The sequence below is a fragment of the Halichoeres trimaculatus genome, unplaced genomic scaffold (assembly GCF_033239565.1).
Source record: "Halichoeres trimaculatus isolate MK-OKI-2021-1 unplaced genomic scaffold, fHalTri1.1 fHalTri1_scaffold_12, whole genome shotgun sequence".
Classification (NCBI taxonomy): Eukaryota; Metazoa; Chordata; class Actinopteri; order Labriformes; family Labridae; genus Halichoeres; species Halichoeres trimaculatus.
The window spans coordinates 8852348-8879930 of NW_027437190.1; the positions used below are offsets into that span (position 1 = coordinate 8852348).

At 40.0% G+C, this 27583-nt stretch overlaps 1 protein-coding gene across 1 annotated transcript in view; it reads left to right on the forward strand.

Moving 5' to 3' along the window:
• LOC141800425 (proprotein convertase subtilisin/kexin type 4-like) overlaps positions 1 to 27583 on the forward strand; it is a 255721-nt gene that overhangs the window by 172362 nt on the left and 55776 nt on the right. The window contains exon 13 of the mRNA XM_074682945.1: positions 2658 to 2771. Within this exon, the coding sequence (XP_074539046.1) occupies positions 2658 to 2771 (114 nt within the window). The remainder of the gene's footprint in view (positions 1 to 2657; positions 2772 to 27583) is intronic.

Sequence of the window (27583 nt, forward strand, 5' to 3'; positions counted from 1 at the left end):
AACCACGTACCGGCCAACATAACACTTTGACAAAGGTTGAGAAGGCTGGTATGCTCTGCACCTCGACCATAGAACTTACTTTCTCGGAGGGCAAACAAGCCTAACACTGACTGTTGATCTGTCAACAGCGCTGCACTTCCCGCTGCATGCCTCACTCTCATATGGCTGTGCATAGTTGTTGAATGTGGTCTTGCTCTGTTCATGATGTCAGTTTGTTGCCGTAGTCAAGTTAAATAGGATCTGGTTTAGACACGGTTTGTTTTATTTTGAAAGTCATTGGGCATTTTAATTGTTTCTATGCACAACTTCCTGTCCCACTTAACGTGCTTTTCGTGAAAATGACGAAACAGCTCAGGCATCCTGCATAAAACTATGACCTGCCGCAGACAGGACAAAGCTATCGTCACATGAACTATTCATTTTTTTATGTTAATGACTTTTTGAATATGCAAAATCAATGCTCATTCTTAAAGGATTTAGGGCCATAAAGGGGTAGTGCATGTTTAGATAAACTCTTGTCTTCATGCTCATCTGATCATGTTTCTGTTGAGTTTCAGGTCTTAAGCATGTTGCATTTTTGAAAAGCTAGAGAAAAGACTCATACTATAAATCATGTGTTCTGTCGCTTAGCCCTTTTTTTCTACCAAGCCTTCTCCCTGTATGTCCTAAGATTTTCAGCCTCAACACAGAGACAGAGAGAGTGCAGAGAAAAACAATGTGTGAAAAAAAAAGCCTCCAAGTCAACAGCTCAGTTCATCTTAAGTCCATTACAGCGACAGCACTACTTCTGTTTAACCAGCGCTGTAGTCAATGCTGGTCGTGAGGTTTTCAGATTAATTTTGTGGCCCAAACCCATTCACATGTTCCTTCAGGGGCTGTGCAGGAAAGAGGACTGAAAACATTAACACGGAGAGAGAGATAGCAGTAAACTGGTTTTTCAGCCAACAGTGTGTTTTTAAGAGCAAAACGACTTTTCCAAAATAAATAGATCTGTGTCGCGGACTGCTAGGAGGTAGAAAAGCCCTCGGTTCAATAATTAATTCCCGAGTCGAGGGTTTTGGAGAGCCGCTGATTGGGCTGATTCTTTTTTTTATTCTGTTATGATACAAAGGAGGCCGTTTGAAGTAATTTGTCCCAGAGAGAGCGGCTTGGAATACCATACATGCTTTGATTTAGCAAAGCAAATTTAATTTTGTTTGCTTTATGCAAACCAGCCGAGGCCGCGGGGGTTTCTCTGATTCCACCAGAGGGGTGATGGTGGTGGTGGTGCTGATGATGGAGGTGGGGGAGTGCACACAACAGAATCACGCTGCTGCCGCTAATATATAATACAGAGCGCACACTCATACACACAGACACATGCAGCGAGCAGCAACAGTTCAAAAGTACAAAGCCTATTCCCCCCCTACACACGCACACACTCCAATCCCTTTGAAATCAAAGCTTAAAATAATTGTTTGTGCGTTGTGTTTTGTTTTATTCTATCCGTCTATTATTAGTGTTACTGGTATTATTCCTATCATGTTGTTTTAGCTGCCTGCTCTCGCTGCTTGCCGGGGTTTTTGTTTTATGCTGCTAATGAAAGCTTCTCTCCCAGCTTTTGTTCTGCTTCATTTTTCCCCCAATACGTGGAGAGAATACTTTTGTTTATATCCTTGCCTGATGCTTCCTGAGATGTCAAACACTTTATAGCACCATAAGATTCTTCATGTTTGATTTTCAGGGTTTTTCTTTCCTTCTCTGTAAACGAGCTGCCCAGCTGTCTTTACATGCATGATGTAGTTGCTCTTGTGTTATTTATGGCGGGAAAGTGAAGTCAAACTACACTGCACACCTTAAATTACCTTCAATCTGTCCCTGAAATGGAGAAATGACTGTCCATGTGTGGATGTTAAGCAAACAGTGGAGCCATATATTTCTTTTCCAGAAAGAGAAAAAGCCTGTTCAGAATGGGTGGCCAAGCGGTTTTCTTCTACTCAATTCAACTCATTTTCTTAGGGAACAATAATGAGTGGATAAAGCAGAAAAACCCAATTTCCTTTATGCTTTTTATATCCTGAAAAAGCCCTCGTTGACGACCCTTTGGTCTTTTGTTATAGAAAACTGAGCTAATATCCTCCAGCTCTCGGCGCAGTTTAAAGGTCTTAATTGGATTCCATTAGTATATTGCTTGACATGACACTTGAGTCCGCTCTATTAGAATTCCCCTGCCTGGGATTAAAAAGAAGACTTTTTCTACATTCAACTCTCTAGGCTCTTTTGTTAAAGTCTCACATATTCTTTGTTGGATTCACAGCTTTTTACTGACACCGTTATTAACATTGTAGCTTGACTTTAAACAAATGCTTTCATGTCTAGAGGACCTGCTGTAAAAAGGTATGGCAGCGTCACATCGCAGAGGTTTATGTATCAATAAACCATAGCATTAACGCAGTATGAGCATAGCATGCATGCCTGATAGAGTGCCTACAGCCCTAATAAAACAGTCCTCCAGCCTCTTTCCACACAAGACAACAGCCCGCGCTCTGCTCCCTGCAGGTTTCTCTTCAGAGTATCACACAGAGTTGAAGTGTTTCCTCTGTGGTTTCAGTCCGTGTAGAACAAGGCCGAAGGAAGGATGCGTTTGATGATATTCTGTTTCATGTCTCTTGCCCCAGTCCTGCGCTGACATGGAGGGATGTTCAACATCTGATCGCCAACACAGCAAAGATCCCCGACCCCAAAGAGCCAGGCTGGAGCATCAACGCAGAGGGATACCATGTTCACCATAGGTACTGTAGAGTATCCACACACACAAACACACAAACACTGGAGGGTTTTTAATCAAAACATGAGGTTTTCATTGTTCTGATTACATTTTCTGTTCATTGGATTTGTAAGTCGCTTCACAATCTGCCTCCAAAACAATGAGAGCTACTCCACCAGCAACACATCATTTACTCATATATTCCCCTCACAGCCATCTAGGCTGCACCAATCCAACTTTTCCTTTTTTTCAGTTATATTTGGGGGATTCTACTCCTTGATGGGAGAGGATTGGACAGTGGACAGGTTAGAAACTAGGAAAGAGAAAGGGTGAATGACATACTGGAGGCCCAATATGTTTACAGATACCTGAGCTTTGGTATCAGCTGGTGCCTTTCCTGATCTGATCCAGTGTCAGTATTAATTTAACATTCTCTGTCCCTTCATTTGAGAATGAGACTGAGAACCGTGTGTTAACAAATTCAGGCTTTTCTAACATTGGAAACTAAAATATATCTTTGACCGACTGTATTATTATTGTATGAAATTATAAATGTGGTGAATTGTGGTAAATTGCCATCACTAACAGGAATTACAGTTAAACTGTAAAGTTAAAGGGAAAAAAATGAAAATATGATAAGTTGTTGTCAGAGGTGTTGGAGATACAGGTGTGGATTACTTCCTAACTGCCGAGCCCTGTAGTTATCTTCCTTCATGATATTATGGACACAGAAGAGCATAAAACTGAGTTAAATAGACCTGTTCTCTGGATCAGCACTTGGCACTGATCCGATTTTTTAAATCTCTATTGGATCAAAAGCTGATACCAGGATTTGATCAGTGAGTCTCTAATGAGGTTGCAAAATTCTGAGAAATTTTCAAATCTAGAGACTTTCCATGGGAATTTCTGGAAACCAACAGGAATATTTGGGGGATTTTTCGAGAATTTATATTAATTGCCTTTACCTGGTTATATACATGAATAAATATTGAACATGCTGGTTTGTTATAAGCAGACCTGCATGCAAACATGTCTAATGAAATATTTTTTTTATGACATTATAAATTAATTTGGGGGGAATTTTCTCTAATGCCAGGCGGACACTGTGCAAGTTTGAGGGGATTTCACCACGATTTTGCTGTCGCAGACCACGCTGCGTCGGGATGTACGGTCGGGAGGTCGTAAGCCGTACAGTGTGAAAACACTCACAAAGAAGGATTAATTGCTGCTACGTTCTAACGATAATGCTGCGACCTCCAGATCAAACTTCTGGCATGTCAGAAATTTTCGCCGTAGCTCGTACAGTGTCACACGCTGACTGACGCCGACAAGTAGTCGTGGTTGTCAATAATCGTGTCTGACAGCAGTCGTACAGTATGAGTATACATGTTGTAGGGTCAAATAGAGTACAAGTGACAAATCCCGTCGTGCAGTGGGAGCATTTCCCCGACAGTCAGATTTCTAAAATCGCACAGTGTCTGCTCGGCATAACTGAGTCTAACTGTCATGAATATAGGCATACATATTTGTCATAAGCAAAGACACTAGCAAATATGCCTGATACAACATTTATAAACCACACAAATCAGTTTTTTTTTTAAATTCTAGAACTTCCATGCTTTCATTTACAGAATAAAAACTGTGAATGGTGAAAAATAAGAAAAGAAAAAGAAAAAAAATACAGGAATGGTGAAAAGTGAAAGAATTTTTTTACAAATCACATTTTTATGAAATATTCATTAAAGTGGCCAGCAATAAAACCCTGAAAACTTCCAGTATTTCCAAGATATTCCCAAGCCCGTAGATATTTTCAGGAAACTTAACTTTGAAATTTAACGGACAATTTCCACCCCTTTGCAACCCTGGTCCCTAGATAAGTTTAAGCAGATCAACATCCTCCCAAAACATTTAATTTGCTTCACATTGGGTGAGTTTATGCAGACGGTGTTCAATGGATGGCTGTAGTTAAGCTTGACCATTGCTATGTCTTAGAACATACTACAGGTGTGTAACTGTTCTGTTATTAGTAACAATTCAAAGACCCTTTATATTTATGTTTTTATTTAATGGGTGGTTTTGTAATTGTGTACTGTTGGATCAGCTTTCTACAGAGCACACAGGGAAACTGTGATTGTGGTTATGAAATATAAAATTACTATAATTATCTCTATATGATCCCTGGCTGTGATAATTTCAGCTGAATTTACACCTGCATGACCACCTGAAGCGCCCTGTGGCTTTCTTGACCACATGAAACAGTTTGACAGCTTGTTGGAAATAAAAAGACTGGAATTCAAAAGGGGTCAGACCGACTGCAGAGGACTGAGTGTTTAACTGAAGAGACCTGGTTTTACTTATTACAAACTCCTCAACTCTGTTATGAATCACACAGGAGAGGTAAGCTTCCACTCGTTCGCTGTGCAGTGTTTGCCCCCCTGCACACTCACCACTTAAACATGCACACACACACCTACACACTCTCCTGATATAAAGCGCTTAAAGCACAAAAAGCAGCTGTTTTATGACAGCTGAGACAGGTGATCTTGTCCAAGGAGGAGTGTCATTGTAATCCTCTAATGTTATTATCACACCCACAGTGTGTCTGAGTGTCCGTACCTGCTCTGATTTATATAGACAGAGCTGGAGGAAATGGAGCCTCTGACTGTACCAAGCCTGGATCTGGAGGAGGGAGAGGGAGAGTGAGCCCTGTGCTCCTCCAGACATCGTATAAACGCTTTTACAATGCTTTTACAATGTCAGCCAGCCGATGACATATCGCTAATCAGTCAGAGCCATTGTAATGTTTTTTTTCCTCTGCTCTTTGTCTCACTCCTCTGTCTCTCTCCTCACCTTTTTGTAGTTTCCTTTCTCCTCTTTTCTCCTCCTTTCTTTTCCCTTTTTTCACTGTTATTTCCTCTCCTAGCCTTCCGGTTTCTCTCCTTTATCCCCTCTTTCGCAGCATGCTCTGTCGTAAAATAGATTGTAATTACTGTGTTGCTGTGAGAAGAATGGATTAATTAAAATATAATGATGCCGATCACACCAGCGGGCGTCTGCTGAAATCTGTCCATTTAGAGGCTGTGGCAGAGGACTTGCAATGCCCAGATCATACTGCAGGCTAATTATGAAGAATGGTTTATTGCATGGGTGAGGACGGATGGACTAGACAGTGCAATGAGCACAGGGTCACTTACCATCAATGAGCTTGTTACTAAACATTAAAGATTAGATATGATATCAATAATGAGAGGATACATGTTAGAGAAAATTGGAGGTAACACTGGGTGCCTTTAGGTTATAGCTGGGGGTAAGTGATGCATGATGGGTAATAAGGTTTTCCTCCTTTATTCGTTCAGATTTGTCAGGTCTAAAGGTTTGCAGTCTGTATTGGCCAGTTGTTTCATTTTTTGGTGAAATTCAAGTTACGGTTTTACATTTTTCTTCAAATTGTTTTCATTTGAATCCAGTTTGTATTTCTTAAAAAAAAATCAAAGCCCTGTTAGGAAGGAACTGATGCTTCATCAGTTATAATGGAAAGATACACCAAAACTACAAATTTGAAGAAACTTGAGCCAAAATTTTTCATGTTCTTTTTCTAAAAAAGAATCGAAAAAAGAAAATAAGAATATGAGATTATTACAGAAATATGGAGTAAGTGAGCCTTTGTTACTCAGCTGCAGCAACCACTTCAACAACTCAAATGATGTAAACAAACAAATCATACTTAATGCTTAGAACAACCTTTTCAGGCTCAGGAGCCAGTCATTGCTAAAAGTCTATTTTCAGACAGCCTCAGCTCTTATCTAACAATCTATTAAATGAATCCTGTTCTAAATTGTGTGTACATATAATATATTTTCTATCAAGAGTACAAACAAAACCAAAGCCTATCTAGTTAAGTCCCATTATACTATGTTTGGACGTTGCATAGGCTACTTGTATGCAGCTAAAGCTCAGTACATTCTGCAGAAACTCAACAACTCTTATAGCTGACCTCTTTAAATTAATGGATGTACCATGATGTAGAAATGTGCTTTATGAACATTTAGAGTTCAAAAAAAAAAAGAAGAGGACACAAGACTAGATTTTAGTTTTAAAAAAATGGTGCAAAACAGAGACAAAAATTGGCATAGAAAAACTGGGGCTAAAAATGTTTTTTTGCTGGCCAAAATAGTCAAAATATCAAAAACAATCCTGATAAAATCCAGATTCTGATCCTGCCATGAAAACATCCTGACCTATTTTCCCCATATCGCCCCCTAGTGGAGAAAATTTTCTTTGGTTAGAAGCAGAGTTTGCTGACGTTAACGCAGCATGTAACACTGCAGAAAACTGACCACTGATCATCTGGTATCAAGAGACACCTGACAGCTGAGCTTTGATTTCATTAGTCTGTGATGATGGAACAAGGATCTTTGACCACACTAAGTGACTGATTTTTACAGAAATCACTAAAAGAAATAGTCAACAAATCAAACATTTTTGAGTTACTTGCAGAGTTTGCAGTTTTGTTGCACTGGTTGCGATGACACATACAGTTCTATTCTATTCTATTCTAAAAGCTATGCCAGTAAGAGCTGCTGGCTCTGGATTATTTTAACAAAATCAAATGTGTCCCTCTTTGAAAAATTTTGGACACCCTGGCTTATAACAACACACTCACTCATTTTACAGTGCATTCAGAGTAAGGAAAACCAGGCTGCATATTGAATAAACCTAACTCAAAAGCAGTAGTTAAAAAGTTTTGGGAACCTAAAAACAGATTATGCTGTCCTCGCAGCATGTGTCATGAGTGCAACTAGACAGATAGCTAACAGGGATCCACAGTTTTCAAAAAGACACAGGGCTTGCTTTTTCTGGACTTTACTTAAGGCTGAATCCACCACTGTAAAACTGTACCATTACAAAGAATAAACCAAGTCAGTATAAAACACTGACCAAGCTAAGTAACATTCACAATAACAAAATGAAATTAACTCATGTTCTTACATGCTCCGCTTACAAGGGGTCTCCAAAGCTTAAACATCGAGAAAATACATATAAATCAGAGCAGAAATGTGTGTGGGTTAGCTCAAGGTTCGTAGAAAGAAGCAACAACAAAACACAACTTAACAGGCTCACGGATACTTCAGAGATCGTTTATAGAACAGAGTGCGAAAAGAGCGCTCACTACGACGCAACTTTACAAATCCACTCTAGCACTTGTTTCAAAACTGAACTGAAACTGTAAAATACTTCTGATGAGCTAATGCTTTATGAAAAGAGATAGTTTGTTTTAATTACCTTATATTATAAATATTTCTATCTTTGTACTCATCACTTCTTTCTGACCTTGGGAAACCTCTGCCACCTTGCCTTTGTGCTTCTTCCTTTGCTTTTTGATTGTATTTTCTGTGTTTGAAGCTACATTAAGCTATAAAATAGGTAAATTTGTTTCTTTGATTGTTTTACTTTTTATTTTCTCTTTAACTTTTTTTCAAGCTGCAAAGCATTAAGCCTTATTTACTGCTAATCTATAGCTTTGGTGTTATTTATTGTAAATGTGGGAGTATGTCTCAATGTCAGTGTGGGGGAACTGGCCAGAAAAAGAAGCATTTTCATCCAGTTTTGCTAACAGTGACTTTGAACAGTTTTAAAAGATTTGAAGTCAGAAGCTGCTCGTGATACCACACCAAGAAGGAGAAGCCAAGAGTGAACATTTTAAGGATAACATCTAATTGTCTTTATTTTATGTTTGCATTTCATATACTGGTAAATTCGAAAGGAAGAGGATGTTTGATTTTCTTCCATAAAGTTATACAGTCTCATTTTAGGGAAGAAAAATCCTCAAGAAGTGTAGATACAAACATTTGTCAAAGTCTATGTGCAGATTGAGGACAGATGGCTGCAGAGAAAGAAGAAGTCTTCTGGCTTTGTAAAAGCTGAACTAAAAATAGCAGCCTTATAGATGGTGTATGACTTGATGTGTGTGAGTACATATGTTTATGTGTGTGTGTGTGTGTGTGTGTGTGTGTGTGTGTTTGCGTGTGTGTGTTCAAGGATTTAAGAGGGGGTTGTCTGGTGAGTGGAAGGGGTTCCCTGCGTCCCTGAGTCCCCATCTGTTTGACCTCTATATGGAGCGAGAGCTTTAGAAACTCTGATGTTGGGGAGCAGCCCTGCCTCCCCACACTCACCCACCCTCACCCCTCTCCTCCTCCCCACGCCATGACTACAATAAACATGTCATCCGCCACACGCCACAGCAATCTGCAATCAGATTTACTGTGCATGAAATATGGTGGTGCTTTTATTGGTCCAAAGACTTGTCACTCATAATTTATAGGCTGTTGCCAGGCCGGCTGTGATGTCAGCGAGCTCCTAGCACCCTCAGGAGATTCAGGGGGGGTAGACGGAAAGAGACGGGGCGAGGGGTGCCTTGGTGGGGGTTTAGAGATATGAGAGTGCAGAAATGTGTGTGTATGTGTGTGTGGTGTGGAAGAAAAAGGGAAAGAGGAAGAAAAGGTGATGGAAAATGGGTGAAAAGAGGAAAAAAATAACATGCATCCATCCTGTTCCTCTCTCTGGGAAGTTTATCAGGGTGAAGGAGTGGAAGTGTCATTTTTTTTCTAAGGCCTGTACAAATGGATCTCCCTCTCCTCTCCTCTCCTTTCTCCCCCTTCCTCCGGCGTTGCTTGCTATCCTTTGAACACTGACACCTATTGATCACATGGTAGACGCAGAGAGAAGAAATTAATCTGTGATTCACATCTCCACTTGAAGCCTCTTTGACCCAGAAATAGAAAGTGAAGAGTTGGGTGTAAGCGGCTTGCACCGGAGGGATGACGTATGGCGGAGCAGCAGAATGTCCAAACAGGCTTAATTTCATTTAATCTCTTCTGATAACGTAGGTGAAGCTACAGTAATTATCCTGTGGGAGATTTAGATAGAAAATAACAGCAGAGGAACAGATCAAAGAAGCGCTGCCCTCCCTGCAAAGACAAAGTGGATATCAAGGAGAATGCATGAGTGCTAAAGTGATATCCTGCAAAGAAAAAACAGAGCAGCGTTAAAAAATTAGATAAGATTCAATCCCTCTTTTGAAAAATGAACCTCTGTTCACAGAGAACCATTAGAATGTTTACATTTGCGGCATTTTGTTCCATATCAAAATAATTAATTGCCTCCATTTTCAAATTAAAAGTACATTACAACACAATTAAGGATGCAAATGAGTCTGGGCCTGTCGTGAGCAGCCAGAAAAAGAGAAAGAGTGACTGAGTTGATGTATGAGGGTTTGCGTGCTTTTTTGTGTATTAGGTGTGTCGCAATGGATCATTGTGCATGAGTGCATGTGTTTGTGTGTTTGTTTGGATACAGAAAAATGTGTCTCGCAGCCTTTATTGGAGTGAAGAGTTAGCTTTGAAATGACTTCAGCAGAGGGGAATAAATCAGAGCCCTGCAGTAATAAACAACAGTGTAATTAGGTCACTCTTTCCTCAGTAACTGATGGACCAGAGGAGCAGATACTATGTTATTCCTGTTGTGTTAAAGGCTTCTGTCACTAGTTAAAAAAAACAGCAAACATAAACTCAGCACACATTTCACACACGCACATTTCTCTCCCATCCTCCTTCCAAGGGACTCTGACCTCCAACGAGCCTGTTCTGTGAAAGATGTCTACATCGGGCGAGAAACCACGGACAGTAAAACATAATTTTGTCATAACCTTCCCTCTTTGGAGGGAAAACAGATATAAAAGTATATAGCCTGTGGTTTACTGCGAGTCCCCCTCACCCAGCCTGGCAGCAGCACGCAGGGCTGATGGATGTCGGGTGTCGGCCGACTTTTAATTGCTCGTAAATTTTTGATCCAGGGAAAACGCCACGTTCTCCTTGTCCCCCAGCGACATGGGTGACGGAGCCGCTCAGGAGGGAATAAGAGAGGCTCACTGAGGAGGGGAGGCAGAGAAAGAAGGATACACGGACACACCTCTGAAGATACTGACAAATGTCAGCAGGTGCTCCTCAGACCAACTCTTTGTCAGTGTGTGAAGGACAGACAGAGGAATCCTCTGTGGATGAGTGTCTACAGAAATGATTTTAATGAATAAATACAGCTCTGACTCCTAGAAATTTAGTATGATAAGCAGCAACTTACAGCATGTTTAATAAACATGTAGCTGTCTACATCTGATTTTTTAATTAATAAAAATAGAAATAATAAAAATAATAAAAAGAGAATATGAAAAGGCATTCTTTGTTAATTTTTAGTCCGTCTTAAAGTATTTAGCCTGAACATGTATCTTATTCTCACATCATGTACTCACTATGTGCTCCATTTATAAACAACCACTTCCTCAGTTTCCATACATAATACAACACATTTCACAGTACTGCAACTTTAAACATGTCAACAGTCATATGATAAATATATACACACTAGGGATGCACCGAAATGAAAATTGGTGGCTGAAGCTGAAGCCAAATAAAACATAAATGTTTGGCCGAATTCCGAATATGAAATGCCAAATCAAATGCTAAGTTTAATGGGGCTCAGTGTCAACTATAAAATAGTCAAAAAAAGTCCTGAGAGTAAATGCTTCAGCCTGTTTCTCCGTAACTTTCAATATCTGGAGTTTTTTCCAATTTACTGCATGTAATATGAGAGTAAAACAGTTTAAAATGAAGAAAAACACAAAGACAGAATAGGATCTCCGAGGTTCAGTGAAGGAAAAAACACAGCAATCAAACACTAGGAGCAGATTTTGCCGAATTAACTTAGAGTTTAGTCATCAATAAACATATGTACATTAACATTTCTGAGTCTCAGCTTTCACAAACCGTTGGAATGTTTCCGATTGTGTAAACCGGTGAGGAATAATGGTCCCTCAAAGTGCAATGCGTCAGCGACAATGCATCCAGTGTTCAAGGGTTAATTGCGTCATTGTGTCACACACTACTATTTAGCCTCGCTTTAAACTCACTCCACCGAAGGCTGAATGTGGCTTTTTTTGCAATATTTGGCCGAAGATATTCGGCTACCAAATATTTGGTGCATCCCTAATACACGCATAATGCTACAAGCTCAAAACCGCTTTGCAAACCATTTATTTTAAACTATAAGTGAATCAGAAGTCCTCATCTTTAATGTGGCATGTTCCCATAATCTAACTCCTACAAAGGTTTCATAAGAGAGTAGTATACCTCTCCTCGGTGTCAAAAAGCGTTACTCAGTGGACAGGTCAAATAGTCATAGAATAAAAAATTGTTGTTTTTCAGAAACGAGCAACACGTGTCTGTACTGTCGAAAACATTACATGATCCATGTCTTTTTTTCCACCTGTCCTGATAAGAGCTATACAAATGCTAAATATAAAATTCAAAAGGGACTTCCCAAACTATACTACACTGTAACAATATATGTGTATCAGTATGACCTCTTCATGACAGTGTTTCTTTAACTGTTACTCATTGCAAACTTTTATGACATAAAAGGAAACATTAAGCAGCAAAAGTATGACAAAAATTACAGGATCAATTTGCACATAAAGATTTAACCTAGCCCAGGATACATTAAGTAATGAAAAGAGAAGCAAATAAAGTACTGAAGTCATACATAGTGTGATCTTTGCATTTGATCATTGTAAGGAGCCAAAACCATGGATTAGACAATCAAATGTTGCGCTTCTAGTTACTAACTAACTTTACAGGATCAATTTTTCCGTCTAAAATTAAAAAAAAAAAAAAAAAAAAAAGGTTCTGGACTTTGACCAGTTAAGACACATTTTATAGACATTTCAGTTTGTTTTGAGAGATGAGATGTTTTTGTTTTCAGGGTGCAATAGCTTGCTGGTGACCACTACAGTTAGTGCTTGTTGTTACCCCCTACTTAAATAGATCTGTCAGAAAACATCCAATAAAAAAACCTTTCATTCTGTCAGTCTATGACACCTACAGAGCATTGTATGATTAGCCGCCCATAAACCTCTTATTTGTCATACACTGGTATGCTATAGATAATAGTAATTATTAAGGGCGCACAGATCACGATTTTTTGGCCGATCACTGATCTTTAAAAAGCATGACCTGTGGATACCGGTTTGGGAGGATATGGATTTTATTTTATTTTTTTTTTTTATAATTGACAGCATATACCTTCAATGTTCTAGTCTTATTTTATTGAAAATCATTGAACAATACCTGTGAAACAATGAAATCTTTATGTTTTCACTTTAACAACCAATAAAGTGTCCTGAGTTTTAGGTCTCAGAGTAAAAAGCAACAATGGTGGGCTGCCAGACCCTTCCAGAGGTATAAAAGATCAATTACATACGTAAGGATGGGCAGATCACTGATCCCCCAAAATTAAGGAAATTGGCACCATGTCTATTATGAATATTTGAACACTTTTTCTTTTTTTTACAATATCCATTATTTTACACTAAAAAGTTGTTTTGGCTTCTTTTACAGTGATGCAGAGTTTGACTCATCTGGTGGATGTTACCTTTCAGACAGTCATGAAACAGTTTGGAAGTTGTTCCCTTGACAGGAAACATCTGAAGTGAACGATCAGCCAACTTTACGTACAGCTCATGGTCTTGAGTCTTCATGTGGGGTCTTAAAAGACTGAACAGCCCTATGTTTTAGTAACAGCTGAGATAAACACCCAGTCTGCTGTGGTTTTTATTCTCTTGTTTTGTTGTCACAATATAAACACTTTCTGGTGTTTTGTTTGGGGTAGAGAAATTAGCTTTAAACTCTGGGTTTCCTTCACTGCCCAAAGAGACAGTAACCAGAATCATGTTAGTGCAAAGTGAAGGACAAAGCTCAGCAGTGACTGAACGTTGCAGCTCCCAGTTTGGCGTGCCCTTGGTCTAACAGGGCTTCAGGTCCCCCATCCGGGTTGTAAGCCACAACTGGAAATTACACTAGGATCTGTGAATGTAATATTCTTTACTTTTGTCAAAATTTTGTATGAACAATCATATTGTAACTTTATATTTATGAGTTGGAATACAGATCACTAAAATAGGTCTCCTCTGCTATCATACAGTCTTTCTAGCAGAGCTGACTGAAGGTGACTCCTGTTTTGTTGTTTTGTTTTATCTTTTGTTGCAAAACTTTATTTTTTATAGCATTGAGACAAATGTTAAGGATTGTGTGACTATATAAATCAGACATTGCCTTCAGTCTTTAAATAAGGTTTCAAAAATGTATAAGGAACTGTGGTTATTTCCCTCTTTGTCTTCGACACATTTCCACACAAACAGCCTGTGTCAACCACTTATACAATGGCTGTAAGAAATGGAGAATCTCCATCTTAAGGGGAACACTAACAGGGTGAAGAACAGCCTTCATCTGCATATACAGCTCTCGTTTTTTTCTTCTTTACTTTGGTGCAGGGCTTTAAGTGCCTGTACAGTGTTGACAGTAATGGAGAAGAGATTGAAAAATGGGGTTTAAAGACAGTCTCTGCAGACTTGTGACTGTTGCCAAGCCTAACAGATGCTCATCTGATCAATTTCTTACCCTGTTTGTCTTCCTCCCCAGATGAAAGTAAGAGGAGATAAATATAGGTTTATCCCACCATTTGCTTGTTCATTGCAGTAAGGTCCGACATCCTGCCGAGGTGTTTGATTATTTCCTTTCAGCGTGTCAGCCTCAGTCTAGCCTCAGATCTTCATCACTATTTTCTCCCTTTTTCCTGTCTTGGTGTTTCTTTTTCTTCTTTCCTGTCTCTTCTTTCCCCCGCTGTTTCTGTTGTTCCACTCTCATTTAGAGTTTTTTAAACTCACCAGGTTTGGCCTGTTGTGATCTCTTCCCTCCTCACATTGTTCCTGTGTCGATATCCCCCGTGGTGGCCAAAGCAAGACACGCTGATCATGATGGTCACAGTCCAGGTCAGGGGTCACAGAGAGCTGGCCACAGTCCTGCTCACCTCTGCGTTTGTTTGTTCATGTGTGTCTGTGTAAGCGTCAGACTCTTGTGGTGAAAGGCGCTCTGATGTGATGCATACATGACACACAGGAACACACCCATGAAAATCCTGTATACACGGATGATATCTAATGTGAAAATCCCAAGAGACACCATGATCACACATCAGTCATATCATACCAATCCAAGAAAAGAGTAACTGAGCATCTAGCAAATGGCTTTTGATTTCACCCCCTCCTGTTGACAGTGTGACAAAAGTTTTACTTTCCAATTGCAAAGATAGAAAACACAGTTGTAAATTATTTTTTAGTGAGGCGTGTTTGTTTTGGAATGAAATGGAGATCAGATTAAACAAATTTTCTTCATTCAAGACAAATTTATACTGGATACAATGCTCTAAGTCAAGGCATTCATCAGTACAGTCATGTAGCGATATGGATTGACATCAAGCAAACGTTGTAGTAGCTGGCTATATGTAGTGCTATCGGCAGCCAGGTGCTCTGACGTATCTGTAAGCTAACTTGACAAAAAGTAAACACTGTCAGTTTGTAAGTAGTTTAGTAGCCACTGATATTTGGCACAGCTGACAGCCCGGTGCTCCAAGACATGTCTGTAATGTGTAACATTGGTAAATCCTGGTAATGTCCTGCCAGTCATCTACCAATCAGAGTTAACGTAACCTCACTCTTCATTTTATTGATTGACTCTAAAGTTTGAACAGACCACTGCAGAATAACTGCTGACTGTGGGTTGAATCAACATTAGCGCAATGTTTGTCCTTTTTCTGTCTGACAGTTAGGATCCAGTGTCCACCATCACGACAAAATTAATCACAGAAATTGTTTTCAGCGGAGAAAAAACACAGATCTCTCTTCTCATTACTTAACTTCGTTGGCCGACGTGGTGTTGTCAGTCCTGGACGACTCGATCAGGAAGCTAAGAAGTATTAATTTAAAATAACATGTAACCATCAATATTGGTGTTGATAACATCATTTTAAAGTGTGGATTACAATCAGGCATATATTTAGAAGGGAGACTTTCTCAAGGTCACTTTCAAACTTCTCACAGCTCCTTTAAAGGGAAAAAAAACACAAGCAATAAGAAACCACAGTGTGGGCTTTGAATGAGAATGCTAGTTTTGATGTTGGTTTAAGTCATAGTAGGCTGATAAAATCATGGTATCCTGGTAATAAGTGGATTAATGTATAGTGAGCAGGTGATTAGGAGAAGATCCTGTCTCTTCTCGTCAGGGTCATGTCACCCAGCAAGGATTCCATTTCACATAATCACCAGCTCATCATACATTACCTTTTCTCTTATATGCTGTTACATCACAGTCACGCCCTGTGGAGTCTTAGCAGGATCCCAAACAGGACTCTGAAAGTGATCGTCCATTACAGTTGAATTCTTTAAATTATGGAAAAATTAAGGGATTTTTTTTTATCTTGGATACACTTTTATATTTTCCTTTATCAACCAGATTTGATCTGCAAAAGCAGAACCAAGCTTGACTCACCTATCTCATTTTGCTAAAGATAAACTTTTATTTATTTAGATGCTTTGAGCTAACTTTAATTTTAATTGGACCCTAGTGCACTGCATTGACAAGTTCACAATGTTTAAGGTAAATGTGCTATGACATATCATATCATAAATTCATATTTTTATTTTACTGTTTCCATCTCCTTCCTTACTTCCTTATCTCTCCTCATGGTCTTGGTCTACGTCATAGTGTTCTTGCGCTGCCAGGGTTCTCCTCTCTTGATGTTGTGTTTTCATGTGTTAACCGTACATTTTTGGGTGTACCCCTGATTAGGTTTTATCATTTCACCGTTCATTTGCTGACTTTTATTTTCATTTTGTTTTGCTTTGCTTTGTCTTTTTTGGGACTTCTTCTGTAAGATCGCATTTTGAACTAATGTTTTTTTTTTTATCCCAATTGTCACAAGTTCCCTGGTATCACTGTCACAGTGTATTTCATGCTAACGGTCAAGGTATGAGACGGTCCTCCTGCAGGCTGACCCACTCACAGGCCCACAGCTCACTGCCAGCGGGGCACAAAGGGAAAGAGACGGGTGAGCCTGATCAACCCCAGTAGTGTCAACCCAATTACTCATTCTCTTAAAGGGCTATTAAAACATAATTGCCCGGCGATTTACATCCAAGTTAACGTGGCCCCAAGATAATTTATTATTTTCCATAAGCCCTTTCTTTTGTGTGCTGACTGAAAGAGTGTGGGGGGAGAGCGTGAGGGAGACTGTAATTTCCTGAGTCATGAAGAAAAGCATGTTGGCAGCCTGGTGTAATTGTTTAAACCCCACTCTCAGACACCTTCCAGTCACCCCCTTTTAATCCTCGTTATCGCTCTCATTAGCCTGAGGTCAGGGGTCAGCCAGCTCCCCCTAGAAACACAAACACAGCGCTGGGAAGAGGAAGGGATGGATGGTGGGCTGGATGAGGAGACTACAGGTTTTTGTTACAGCACGCTTAAAACTGCTCCGTCCATTTCATTTCCATTTTCTATTTTTACTGTTTAAGTGTCACATATTTAAAGTAGCTGTAGGGGCTGTGGCCTTATGAATCTGTCTGGTTATGGGGACAGAAAGGCTGCTACAGGGATGCTAGCGATGGCTAGGAGTATTCATTATGTAAGAAACATTTCACTATACGCTGTGATGTTCCCCCATGTAAACTACTGTACAAGTTTATGAATCTAGTCAATGAATTGGATGGTGTTTTGGTGTCAATAATAAACGTCCATGCAGCCCCTCAGCAGCAGCCCCATAAACCTGAGGAAGGTGCCACTACTGCACAAGCCATGAGCCCAGAACACAAGATTGGGCAGGTGGAGGATACAGTCGATGTTAATATCATAGAGACTTTAATCCAGACCTGATCAATATAAAAATTTACCACAAATACCATAATTATTTAGTGCTTTTTAGACAATATTGGCTAATGATGATAAAATAAAAGACATTGGAACAACTTGTAAAACTGTAAAACTTAACCTTAATGAGAACAGAAAAACAGTGGTGAATCAGAAATATGAGATGATCTTGGTAAGTCATAAAAAAAAAAACTCTTACCAGGTTTTCAAATATTGACTTCTTCGTAATTTAGCATTTGATCTTATAGTAATAACTTACCACTGGCTTCATTTAGAGAAGGCCGAGTTTTAAAATAATTGTTTTAGTGATGAGAATTGATTTCCACCTAGAATATTATAATGATAAATATACTGAACTCTTAATTAAGAGGGAACACAGGGAAAGAATATTAACTAAAAATGATCATTTCTGCAAATTTTGGATATCATGAAGGAGTGACAGATTTTCATGAAGCACACTGAGACACAAAAATCTCATTTAGGGACACGCCAATCCCAATTTTGAAGACCTGATAGTCATTCTGGGACTTCAGGTATACCTGGATACTGAGCACTTTACATTCATCCCCGTCCCTCCATCCGTTCATGTCTGTCCTTTCATCCATATGTCCATCCACTCTATGTATCTGTCTGTATCTGTTTGTGTAGAAGCTCAACCTCTTTCAAAGCTTAAAATCTATCAGTCTTTTTTTGGTTTCCTCACATCTAAATTCTGATCATCATGTACCAAGATGGTCATACATCTTTTGCTCATGTTTCAAGACTTTTAATCTTTATCATACATCAGTATCATACATACATTGTTTACTTGCTTTTTTCCTTTGTCCTGTCACCAAGTTTCCTTTAAACTTCTCGCTTTTCTCTCCTTTTTTCTTTCTCTCTGCTGTTTCACTCTGATCCTGCTCACCTCCTCTGATCTGTCGGCAGGAATCACAACCTTGTTTTCCCCCCTTGTGTCCCTCCCTAATTGAAGCTAATAAAGATCAATTCAAGTCATTAAGGGCTTTCCTTAAACGAGGCCTGGCTACTTAATGCACCTGCAGACTTTCTGTTTTCCTCCACATATACTGTATACCTCTCCTCCTCTCCCTCCCTCTTTCTTCTACTTTGCATGCACATGGGCCTGTTGGGGTCTGTTGGGGTCTGCAGGGGCCAGGTTACTTCCTGGGTCACATCAATGAACAGGTCTCCCGGCTGTTCTTGGATCTGACATTTAACCGCTACATCTAAACCCGTACCAGGAGGTTTGCATCCATTCTGCCAGTAGATACTACTTAGGCTGAATGTTTGAATGTTTCCAAAATGCATCACATACACATTTTTCAATCACGATTTCTGAATCTTTCTCATTTACAGCAGTTTAATAACAGTTTTGATTTTCAACTCCTGTAAAAATAAGTACATTTAAAAAAAAATAAATCAACTTTTCACCAGTGTCTTGATCTTAACTCTGGTTCAATGGTGGCTCTTAAAGACAAATCTTGTGTTTAGCTGTTACAATCAATTTCATTTAGCACACCCCTGTTCTTCAGTGTCAGTCGGCTGATAGCTGTAGCCAACTGTCAGTTGCTGTTGAAAGTTTGTGGTTTTGAAGTGTCCTTGTTTCTTCACTGCTAACTAGCCAGTATGACCTCATTTAAGTACGATGACACTTTGCATTAGCTATGCACTTACAAGTTGTTCAAATAGAGAATTGAGGGGTTGATTCCAAATCCTAACCATTAACTATTAGTTCCAGTTGGTCCAAGACCAGTTCCATATGTCTACATGATGTTCAAATTTGGTCTACTCTTTCGACATCTAACCATGACCCCACCTTGACATAAGTATGCAGTTCAACATTTGAACATCAGCTTTTAGGACATTCAGTGGTTGTCTAAGCTAAGGGGTGAGTAAGTGAGCCCAACGCACTAAGAGACGTTCATGGATGTCCTTTTGACGTCTTTTATGGACATCTAATTTTGGTCTCTAAAGGTGCAGACTGTCTCTTCAGACGTCTTTTTTCTGATGTCTGCTGGACATCTATTTATGACGTCCACAGAACCTTTCTGTGACGCAAACTGACATTGAAAGGCCGTCCTTTCAATGTCATTTTTTGGACAACTAATTTCAAACATTAGTTTTGAAGAAAATCATATTTTGTTTGTTTGTTTACATTTCCTGTTTTCCATCCTGAAATGTGAGTTGTTATTCTGTAATGGATCATTTTCCTGTAGCTTCTTTTGGCTTAGCAGCAGGTTTGTAGTGGAAATGTATAACAACGTTCAGCAGACATCAGAAAAAAATACGTTGTATGGAGTAACAGTCTGCACCTTCAGGAGACCCCACAAAAAGACGTCCAAAAAATGACTGTCCTTTGTACGTCTCTTAGCTCAGGGGGTATTGTCCACATACTGAGGTGTCCTTGGACAAGACACTGAGTGTGTGAATGGGTTCAGATAAGTCTGATGGTGCTCCACGTACCACCCCCTGCTGCCTCAGAACTCGGTGTGACGGGATAAATGTGATGTTAAAGTAGAGTTATCAGAAGACTACAGGATGCAATTACTAATAAAAAGTTCAAATACAGTCCATTTAGTTCGCAAGTGGTATCTAAGACTTGACATGCTTTGGTGGAAAATCCCTTCTCATTGACAGTAAATGTCAATAACTTCTGTCTTCTTGAGAGAACCATCTGGAAGCTTCAGTTTTGAAGCTGAACCTTTCATTTAAATAACTTGTTACTCCATCCATCTCCAGTTTAAGGAGGTTTGTTTCTGTTTGCCATACAAAACGGAACTGATGCACCACTCCCTTGTATGCATATATTGATTGACTTTGACATGCAGCTGTAGTATATTTCTTTCATATTATACTTTTCCATTGTAGTTATCAAACTACAAAAGATGTTAAAAAAAAATATGACCTGAGACTTTTCTGCGGCCAGCCGGGGAGGAAATGGGCTGTTCTGGCTCCACCCCCCAACAAATAATTTCTTTGTGCCATGCTAGTAGCACAGTGTGACCCATGTGGCCCTGCTACCATAGCAGCACCATGTGTGTCAAAAAATGTGTTCGCTGAACCGTCGGATACCATCAAGGACGTGCTGGTTTGTAATATTTGGTTTCACCACGTCACCAAATGCCAGAGTCCAGTGGAGATCCGTAAGTCTGAGGTCAGAGCGCTGCCAGTCCGCCGGAGCGTTCGAGCTCTGTTCTGCCTCAGAAATCAAAAGAAAACGGGAGATTTGACTGAGTGATAACACAGATGAAGGAGAAGCAGAAGTGACCCATTCACAGGACAGCAGGGAGCCTGATGGTGCTACCATGATCTGACAGAACTGTCAACACACTTACAGCTGAGAGTGTGTCATGTGTGTGGTGTGAGTGTGTGTGTTTCTAAGAGGATTTTAATGGATATCTCACGAGTGTGCTTTTATGTCCTCTACATGTGAGAATACAGTGTTTGTGACTGAGAACATAACTCAGTGTGTACAGTGTGACACCATGCATGAGTGTGTGTATGCTTGTGTTAGACACACACTGTGGGTGTGTGTTTTTGTTGTGTGTCTGGTTGTTATTTATGTAGAATGTTCACATGTGTGAATAAAAGTGCAAAGTGAGAGTCTGCTAATAGGTATCTCACAGTATTTCAGAGGCTTGAGCAAAATGAAATGTTACTACATACACCTGCATCTATGTGTGTGTCAAACCAGTGTGTGTGTAATGTGTTTGATAAGTATTGAAGCTCCACATGCCCATCTGAAGCTTCAGTACAGTGCAGCAGACAGCCTGGTGCAGGGATGAGGTGGTAAGCTCCCGATCACTCAGCCTAGACTCTGCCTCCCTCTCCATATGGCCACAAAAAGCCTCCGTTGCCTCCCAAGGCCTCTGCCAGTGTGAAAAGCAATTGTGTGGAATGTGTACAAATTAAGTATCCCATCATTCAGAGCGGACATGCAATTAAAAGAGCTGCAGCCATCACTTGTAGTAGACTTCCTGTGAGTCATGTCACTTAACTTAACACAGCAGATGCCTGCAATTTTCCTTTCTTAACACAGCAGAGAATACAGGCTCACACACTTCTGCTTTTCTGTTGACCACATTGAAGTTAGGGTCTGCAGGAATTTTACTTGTTAATAATAAACACAACATTCAAACTGGGATACTCCTCCTTGGCTCAGTGCCAGCGGCAGCGCACACCCACTGCCTCTGACCATGACTATGTTAACACACCCACTTCTAGAAACCACCTGTAGCATTGCATTTCTACATGGGAGAGACTCGAGAGCTGTACACTTGACTTGGCATGTTAGCACAAGCTAATCACTGGTATTTGACACATACCTGGTTAGCAGAAAGCTAACTTGTGTCGCGCTTCACCCTCGTTAGGAAAAAGCTGTTTTGTTACACTTTGGTTGTGTCTTTCTTTCCCCACAATCGTGACGACTCTGATCACTCTCATCAACACACCAAGTCCATGTTAGCTGATGTAACCACGCTTACTTTCCGCCCAGAAATGTCCCCGTTCAATCAAAACATCAACATACAGGCTGTGTGAATAAACCCATTGATAGAGATAAATAATAATCAGACTACCTCAGAAAGGAGCCAGGATGTCATCACAGCAGTGTGAATCCCTCCTGCTTTTGCTCTCCAGATGCACTGCTCCACTTGTACACACCTGCATGCTACTGACTGATTTGACAAAACTACTTACAAGAGAGCAGCAACTCACTTAAGCACATGGAAAATTGCACTAAGAAATGTAACTTTTTGTAAGGCTACGTCTACAGGCATGCATTTATTTCTGAAAAATAATTTTCTGTTCTCCACTTTCAAAAAAGAAAATCCTGTCTACACCAGCAGTGCTTCAAAAGACCTCAGTACACACAACACAGAAACAGTTAAGAACACTAACATGCAAAGTCAATCTAATACATTATTGTCATGGCAGGGGTCTTTGTTATTTGTATGTTTTTTTAATCATTATTAGTACATGTTAAATTTTAATAAAATGTTGAAAAAAATATAAATTCAGTACATGGTAAGAACATGAATTCAGTTGTGTCAAAAACTATGAAAGCACATTTTAATATGTATGTTGAGTGATTGTAAGCAGCACTCCTCAAACTATTGACAGATCAGTGAATTAGAAACTGGTATGTGTGATATATTTTGTAACATTATAGTAAAATGAACATGCAATACAATTTCCTTCTAAATTGGGATGGGCAAGTACTGATACCAGGTATTAGTATTAGGCCAATACCGTCCTTTTTTCAAGGTATCTGTACTCTGTGAGAGCTGCCAATACCAGCAGCCCATACTCAAGGCAGCAAGTCCTCCTCGCCAGTTGTTGCTGCTACTTGCTGCTGTTTGACACCACGGCAAATATGCATCAGGTCCTATTCAGACAACATGAGTGAACCAGGGAGAGTTAACAGTTAAACTGTTTTACTTTGCACTTCAGTTAACTTTTAAAAAATGCTTAAACTTTGACAGTTGTTAGTTTTATTGTGCAATTTCACTTCTAATTTTTAATATTTATTTAAAAAAAACAGTAACTCAGAGGGAGTTGTTTGTTTTTTATTTTGGACTTAATGCCAGAGGAACCGTGTTGTCTTTGATCAAACTGATCTGTTACTGTTAGTTTGAATTTCATGTATCAAAAGTAGTGGTGTCAGCGCTCGGTATCGGTGAGTTCTCAAGAGAGAGTACTTGTACTGGTATTGGTCTGAAAAAAAGTGGTATTGAACATCCCTTCTTCCAAACATGAAATTATTCTGACAGTAGCAGATGTAAACAAACTGGTAGCCTGCCATTGTGTGGAAAACATACAAATGACGATCACAGTGTGAAGGTAAGCATTCCCCCAAACTATTATTATTCTGTCCACATAACAATAACAAAACTAATCATAAAAAAATCTTCATATTTAGAGGCATTTTTCAAAAACTGTTTTATGTCTCATATCCAACATACAGTGTACTTGAATGGTCTGCTGTAGCCCCACCCCCCACTGGAGAAAAGCCTAACTTAAAGGTGCAGTGTGTAGAAATAAGTAATATCCAATGGTCATATCCAACGTTGCATTGAAACACTGGCCTTGCCCATCTTATTGGTGTTTGCTTTCAAGGTCAAAAAGTGGTGCATGAAAAGCGTGGTCCTTCTCCTGTCAACTTTCATCCTCCAACTGGTGTTTTACTTGTAGCTATGTATGACAAGACCAGTTTCTCTAGTCTGTGCTACTTTGGGAACATAGATGAGTAAGATTGCTCCACTGGAAGAGGACCAGCTCCTATGTAGACAATAAATGTATAACATTTTAAGTTAAAACCCACAAATGAAAAAAAAAAAGATCGCACATGAAGCATGTCTAAAAAATGTTTTAACTTTATACTGAAGCAGAAAGAGAAAACAACACGCATACAAAAGTCTCCATGCTTTACACAAACAGACAAGAGAAAAGACCTACAAAAGATTAATTTACATTCTACATATGTTTCACTTCACTGTAGTGTCATGATAAACAGAAAGTGTTGCATTTTACTTGTTTTTTTGCTTCACAGAAACACACACTGTACTCTTTCAGATTCTCTTCGACTGTTGAGCCAAGCAGCTCCACTGAGATTAAGAGACGTTTATGCCGAGTGGTCAAAAGAGAAATATTACACGACACTATACAGTATAGCTGTTCAGAAACAAACAAACAAACTTGAGAATACATTCTCAAATAAAAATACACAACATGAGCTCTCACTCAAGCACAGAAGAGATCATGCTTGAAATAAATTCAACCTTAAATCAATTCTCAAAGCTCAGCGTTACCAAGTTTTGAGCGGCCTTTAGGTTTATTGAAATACCACGCTTTCTGCAGTATGTACACAAAGACGTGCAGTGCTTGTCTCTATAGTGTTTCCTCTGGTTTGTTTCTATTGCTTCTGATAGCTCATATCAGCCTGTTCACAGAGCTAAGCCTGAGTGGGCCACAGTGTAAATATCCCAGACCTATTATTACTTCAACAAAATGTTCCTAGCTGTTGTCAAGCCACTAAGTACAAAATGGTGAATCGCAGACACGAAAAGAGATAATTGCCACTCACACTGGAAATTTGGCAAGCGTCTTCCCCACGAGACCCGGATGAAATGGTGCTTCAACCCCCGAAACTGTCATTCTTAATGAAATGGTAATTACAAACCCAGCGGAACAGCTGAGGGGCCTGCCGGGCCCACCAAGCCCAACTACCAGAATAAACCTGCTACAACAACCTGCAGAGAGGAGAGAGTGAGGGGAGGAGAAGGAGGGGCTGGGAGAGGAGAGGAAGAAAAGGAGGGAGGGGGGGGTTGGTATAGAGCAGGTAGACAGCAACACCAAGAATCTGAGATTTATTTCAATTGTGAAATGTAATACACACTCCAGGTTGGAGTGTGCTGTACACTGGGACCCTCATCAATAACACCGGCTGTGTGGAAGGCAGGAGGGGAGGTTGGTTAAAAGCGCCCACACAGTCTGGGTAATTGATTGCTTTGTAAGTGAACGTGTCTTTAACCTTTGGGAGGTCAGGCCCAGTCGGACACCATCGGTCCTGCCTGGGGTTGAACCGCTTCCAGCCGTTTGTCTTCCGCTGCTCCCCCGTCTCAGGGCCGATTTGTCAAGCATGAGATGTTTTGGGTGTTTAGATTACAGGCGAGATGGGAAAACAAAGGCAAAATGCCACCCCAAACAAAAGGCCTGAGCCTGGATCTCCCGCTGATCTGCATGCCGGGCAGGAGGCCAGCTACCTGGGGTGCTGAAACTGAAAGTGGGGAGGAAAAGGAGGGGTGCAGTGCTGAAACACAGCCACAATGAAGCCCCCGAAACACAGCCACTGTGGAGCTTGAACCGGAGCCAGAATGGAGGCTGAACAGGAGCCAACATGAGAATTGAACGACAGCCAGCACGGTGACATGAGATAGAGCCGGAATAGCGCCTTGAGACGCAGCCAAAATGGCAGCCAGGGACTCGGGGGGGATCAGAGGGAGCTGGGGGCGGCTAACTGTTTTCTTCACGGCAGTACTCCTCATCATTGGAGATTTTAAAGTGTCCCTTTGCCACCCTCCCAGGTACTTAGGCCTGTCTGTCTGTCAGGCTGTTAGAAAGTGACTAAAGATGATTACCTCTGAGGTGTTTGGGGCCAGCAGCGATGCCATCCCTCAGAGCCTGCCCTGAAGAGACAGGTCAGAAACAGATAACACCTTTAGGATCAGCGCAGACTCCTCTTTCCTGCTCACAAGCAAGATGCCACTTAGAGCTGACCTGCACTTTTAAACCCTTTGACAGAAGATAGTGTCACTTCTTGTCAGGTGTGTGTGTGGATTACTGCTGTGTGCTTTCTTCAGATAGGATACTTCACCACTTGTGAAAACAGCTTGCTCACGTGTGTTTGTATCTGTGTTTCTTTTCACATATTAATGAGTGCGTTTGTATGTGTGTGTGTTTGCCTGCTGGAACCACTCACTGTTGTGTTATCATGGATGTGATTTACCTGCCACTTCCCTGCCACAGGTGTGCATGTATCAGTGTTTATGCGTGAGAGTGTGTGTGTTGTATTCTTACATCCTGTTGTTGCACTTGACAACCATTATCGCAGAGTTGTGGTGAGGAAAGGAGAAAAAGTCTGACAGACAAACTGTCTGGGATTGGAGAAAAAGCTGCACTCCTGCCTCACTACACTCTACATGTCACTCCACACAGTTTTGAGCAGCTAGAGGTTCACTCCTTTAACAAACCTATAGAGTGTATTCTCATAAAACATGATACCATTTGAACTCACACAATGATCCTATATTAGTTTGTTTTTATCCCATTTAAATAAGTATATATACAGTGTATATCTTTAACTTAACCTCACAGCTCAACTAGAGAGTCCCACTGAGATTAAGGATCTCTTCATACAACAGAGACCTGGCAAAGGTGTCGGCCTTCCAGAAACATAAACGCCTACAAAACCAGGTAGTCATATTCACTGTGGTCTTCAAGAAAAAGCATTACATACCTCTGTATATACACCTATATACCTCTGTCAGCACATTCTTAATGACACTCTTTTATTTGTTTTATGGTATTTAAGCGCCCACGGTGCTGTTTGATAAAATTCTGTTCTTCCCAGATTCTTCAAAACCCCACCTCACAGTAGGAGCATCAATTGGAAGGTGATAAAGGTATAGAGAGAACCTGTGTCACAGTATTACTTTGTAAACAATATACCTGTGCTGTTGTGTATTTCTTGTTGACAATGTCCAACCGACTAAATGGTTAAGCTTCAACTGTAAGTTTAGTATTTTGAATAAGTAATGAAGTGAAGCATGCATGACCATACAATATGTCTTAACTAGTTGTAGACTTCAATTAGAGCCCATTTGTAAAATTATTGAACATTAATTGAAAGTTTGTGGTCCATCCAATATTCCTAAATACTTATACATCATCACTTTTAGTGAGTTTAAGGTCAGAAGTGTTCATATTTAGATCATTAGGCTGTTATAGATGACTCTTTGGGGGGGGGGGATTTCATCTATGCTGATGAAAATGTCATCAGCATAGATGTTTATTTTTTCTCTGATTGTGCTTTTGGTCATTTCTGATAATATGAAAACAAAAATAGGTCCAGAAAATAAACCCTGGATCACCTCACGGCTTTCATTAGAATAAAATGTCCCTCCGCAAGAACTCACTGAGTTCGATTTGTGATGATTTCTGAACTAATTTAAAAACTCAAACCAGATTTTAAAGTTCTTATCGGTTGATGTTAGGAGTCCATGAAGTAAAATGTGTTCGAATGGTGTTTAGATAGAGCAGCATAATGCTGTATCCTGTCCAAGACAATAGTATAAGCACCTGTAACTTCCATAGTCGAAGTAACAAATTGGAGATCACAGAAAAGTTTCTCATAAAATGTGCTTTATTCATGAATTTACCTGTCTTTTATAAATTCTAGATAGGGCTGAGAGTTTGGAACTCTGAGAGATCACCACCTTTAAGTATGAAGAGAGCAGATGCATTTTTCCAA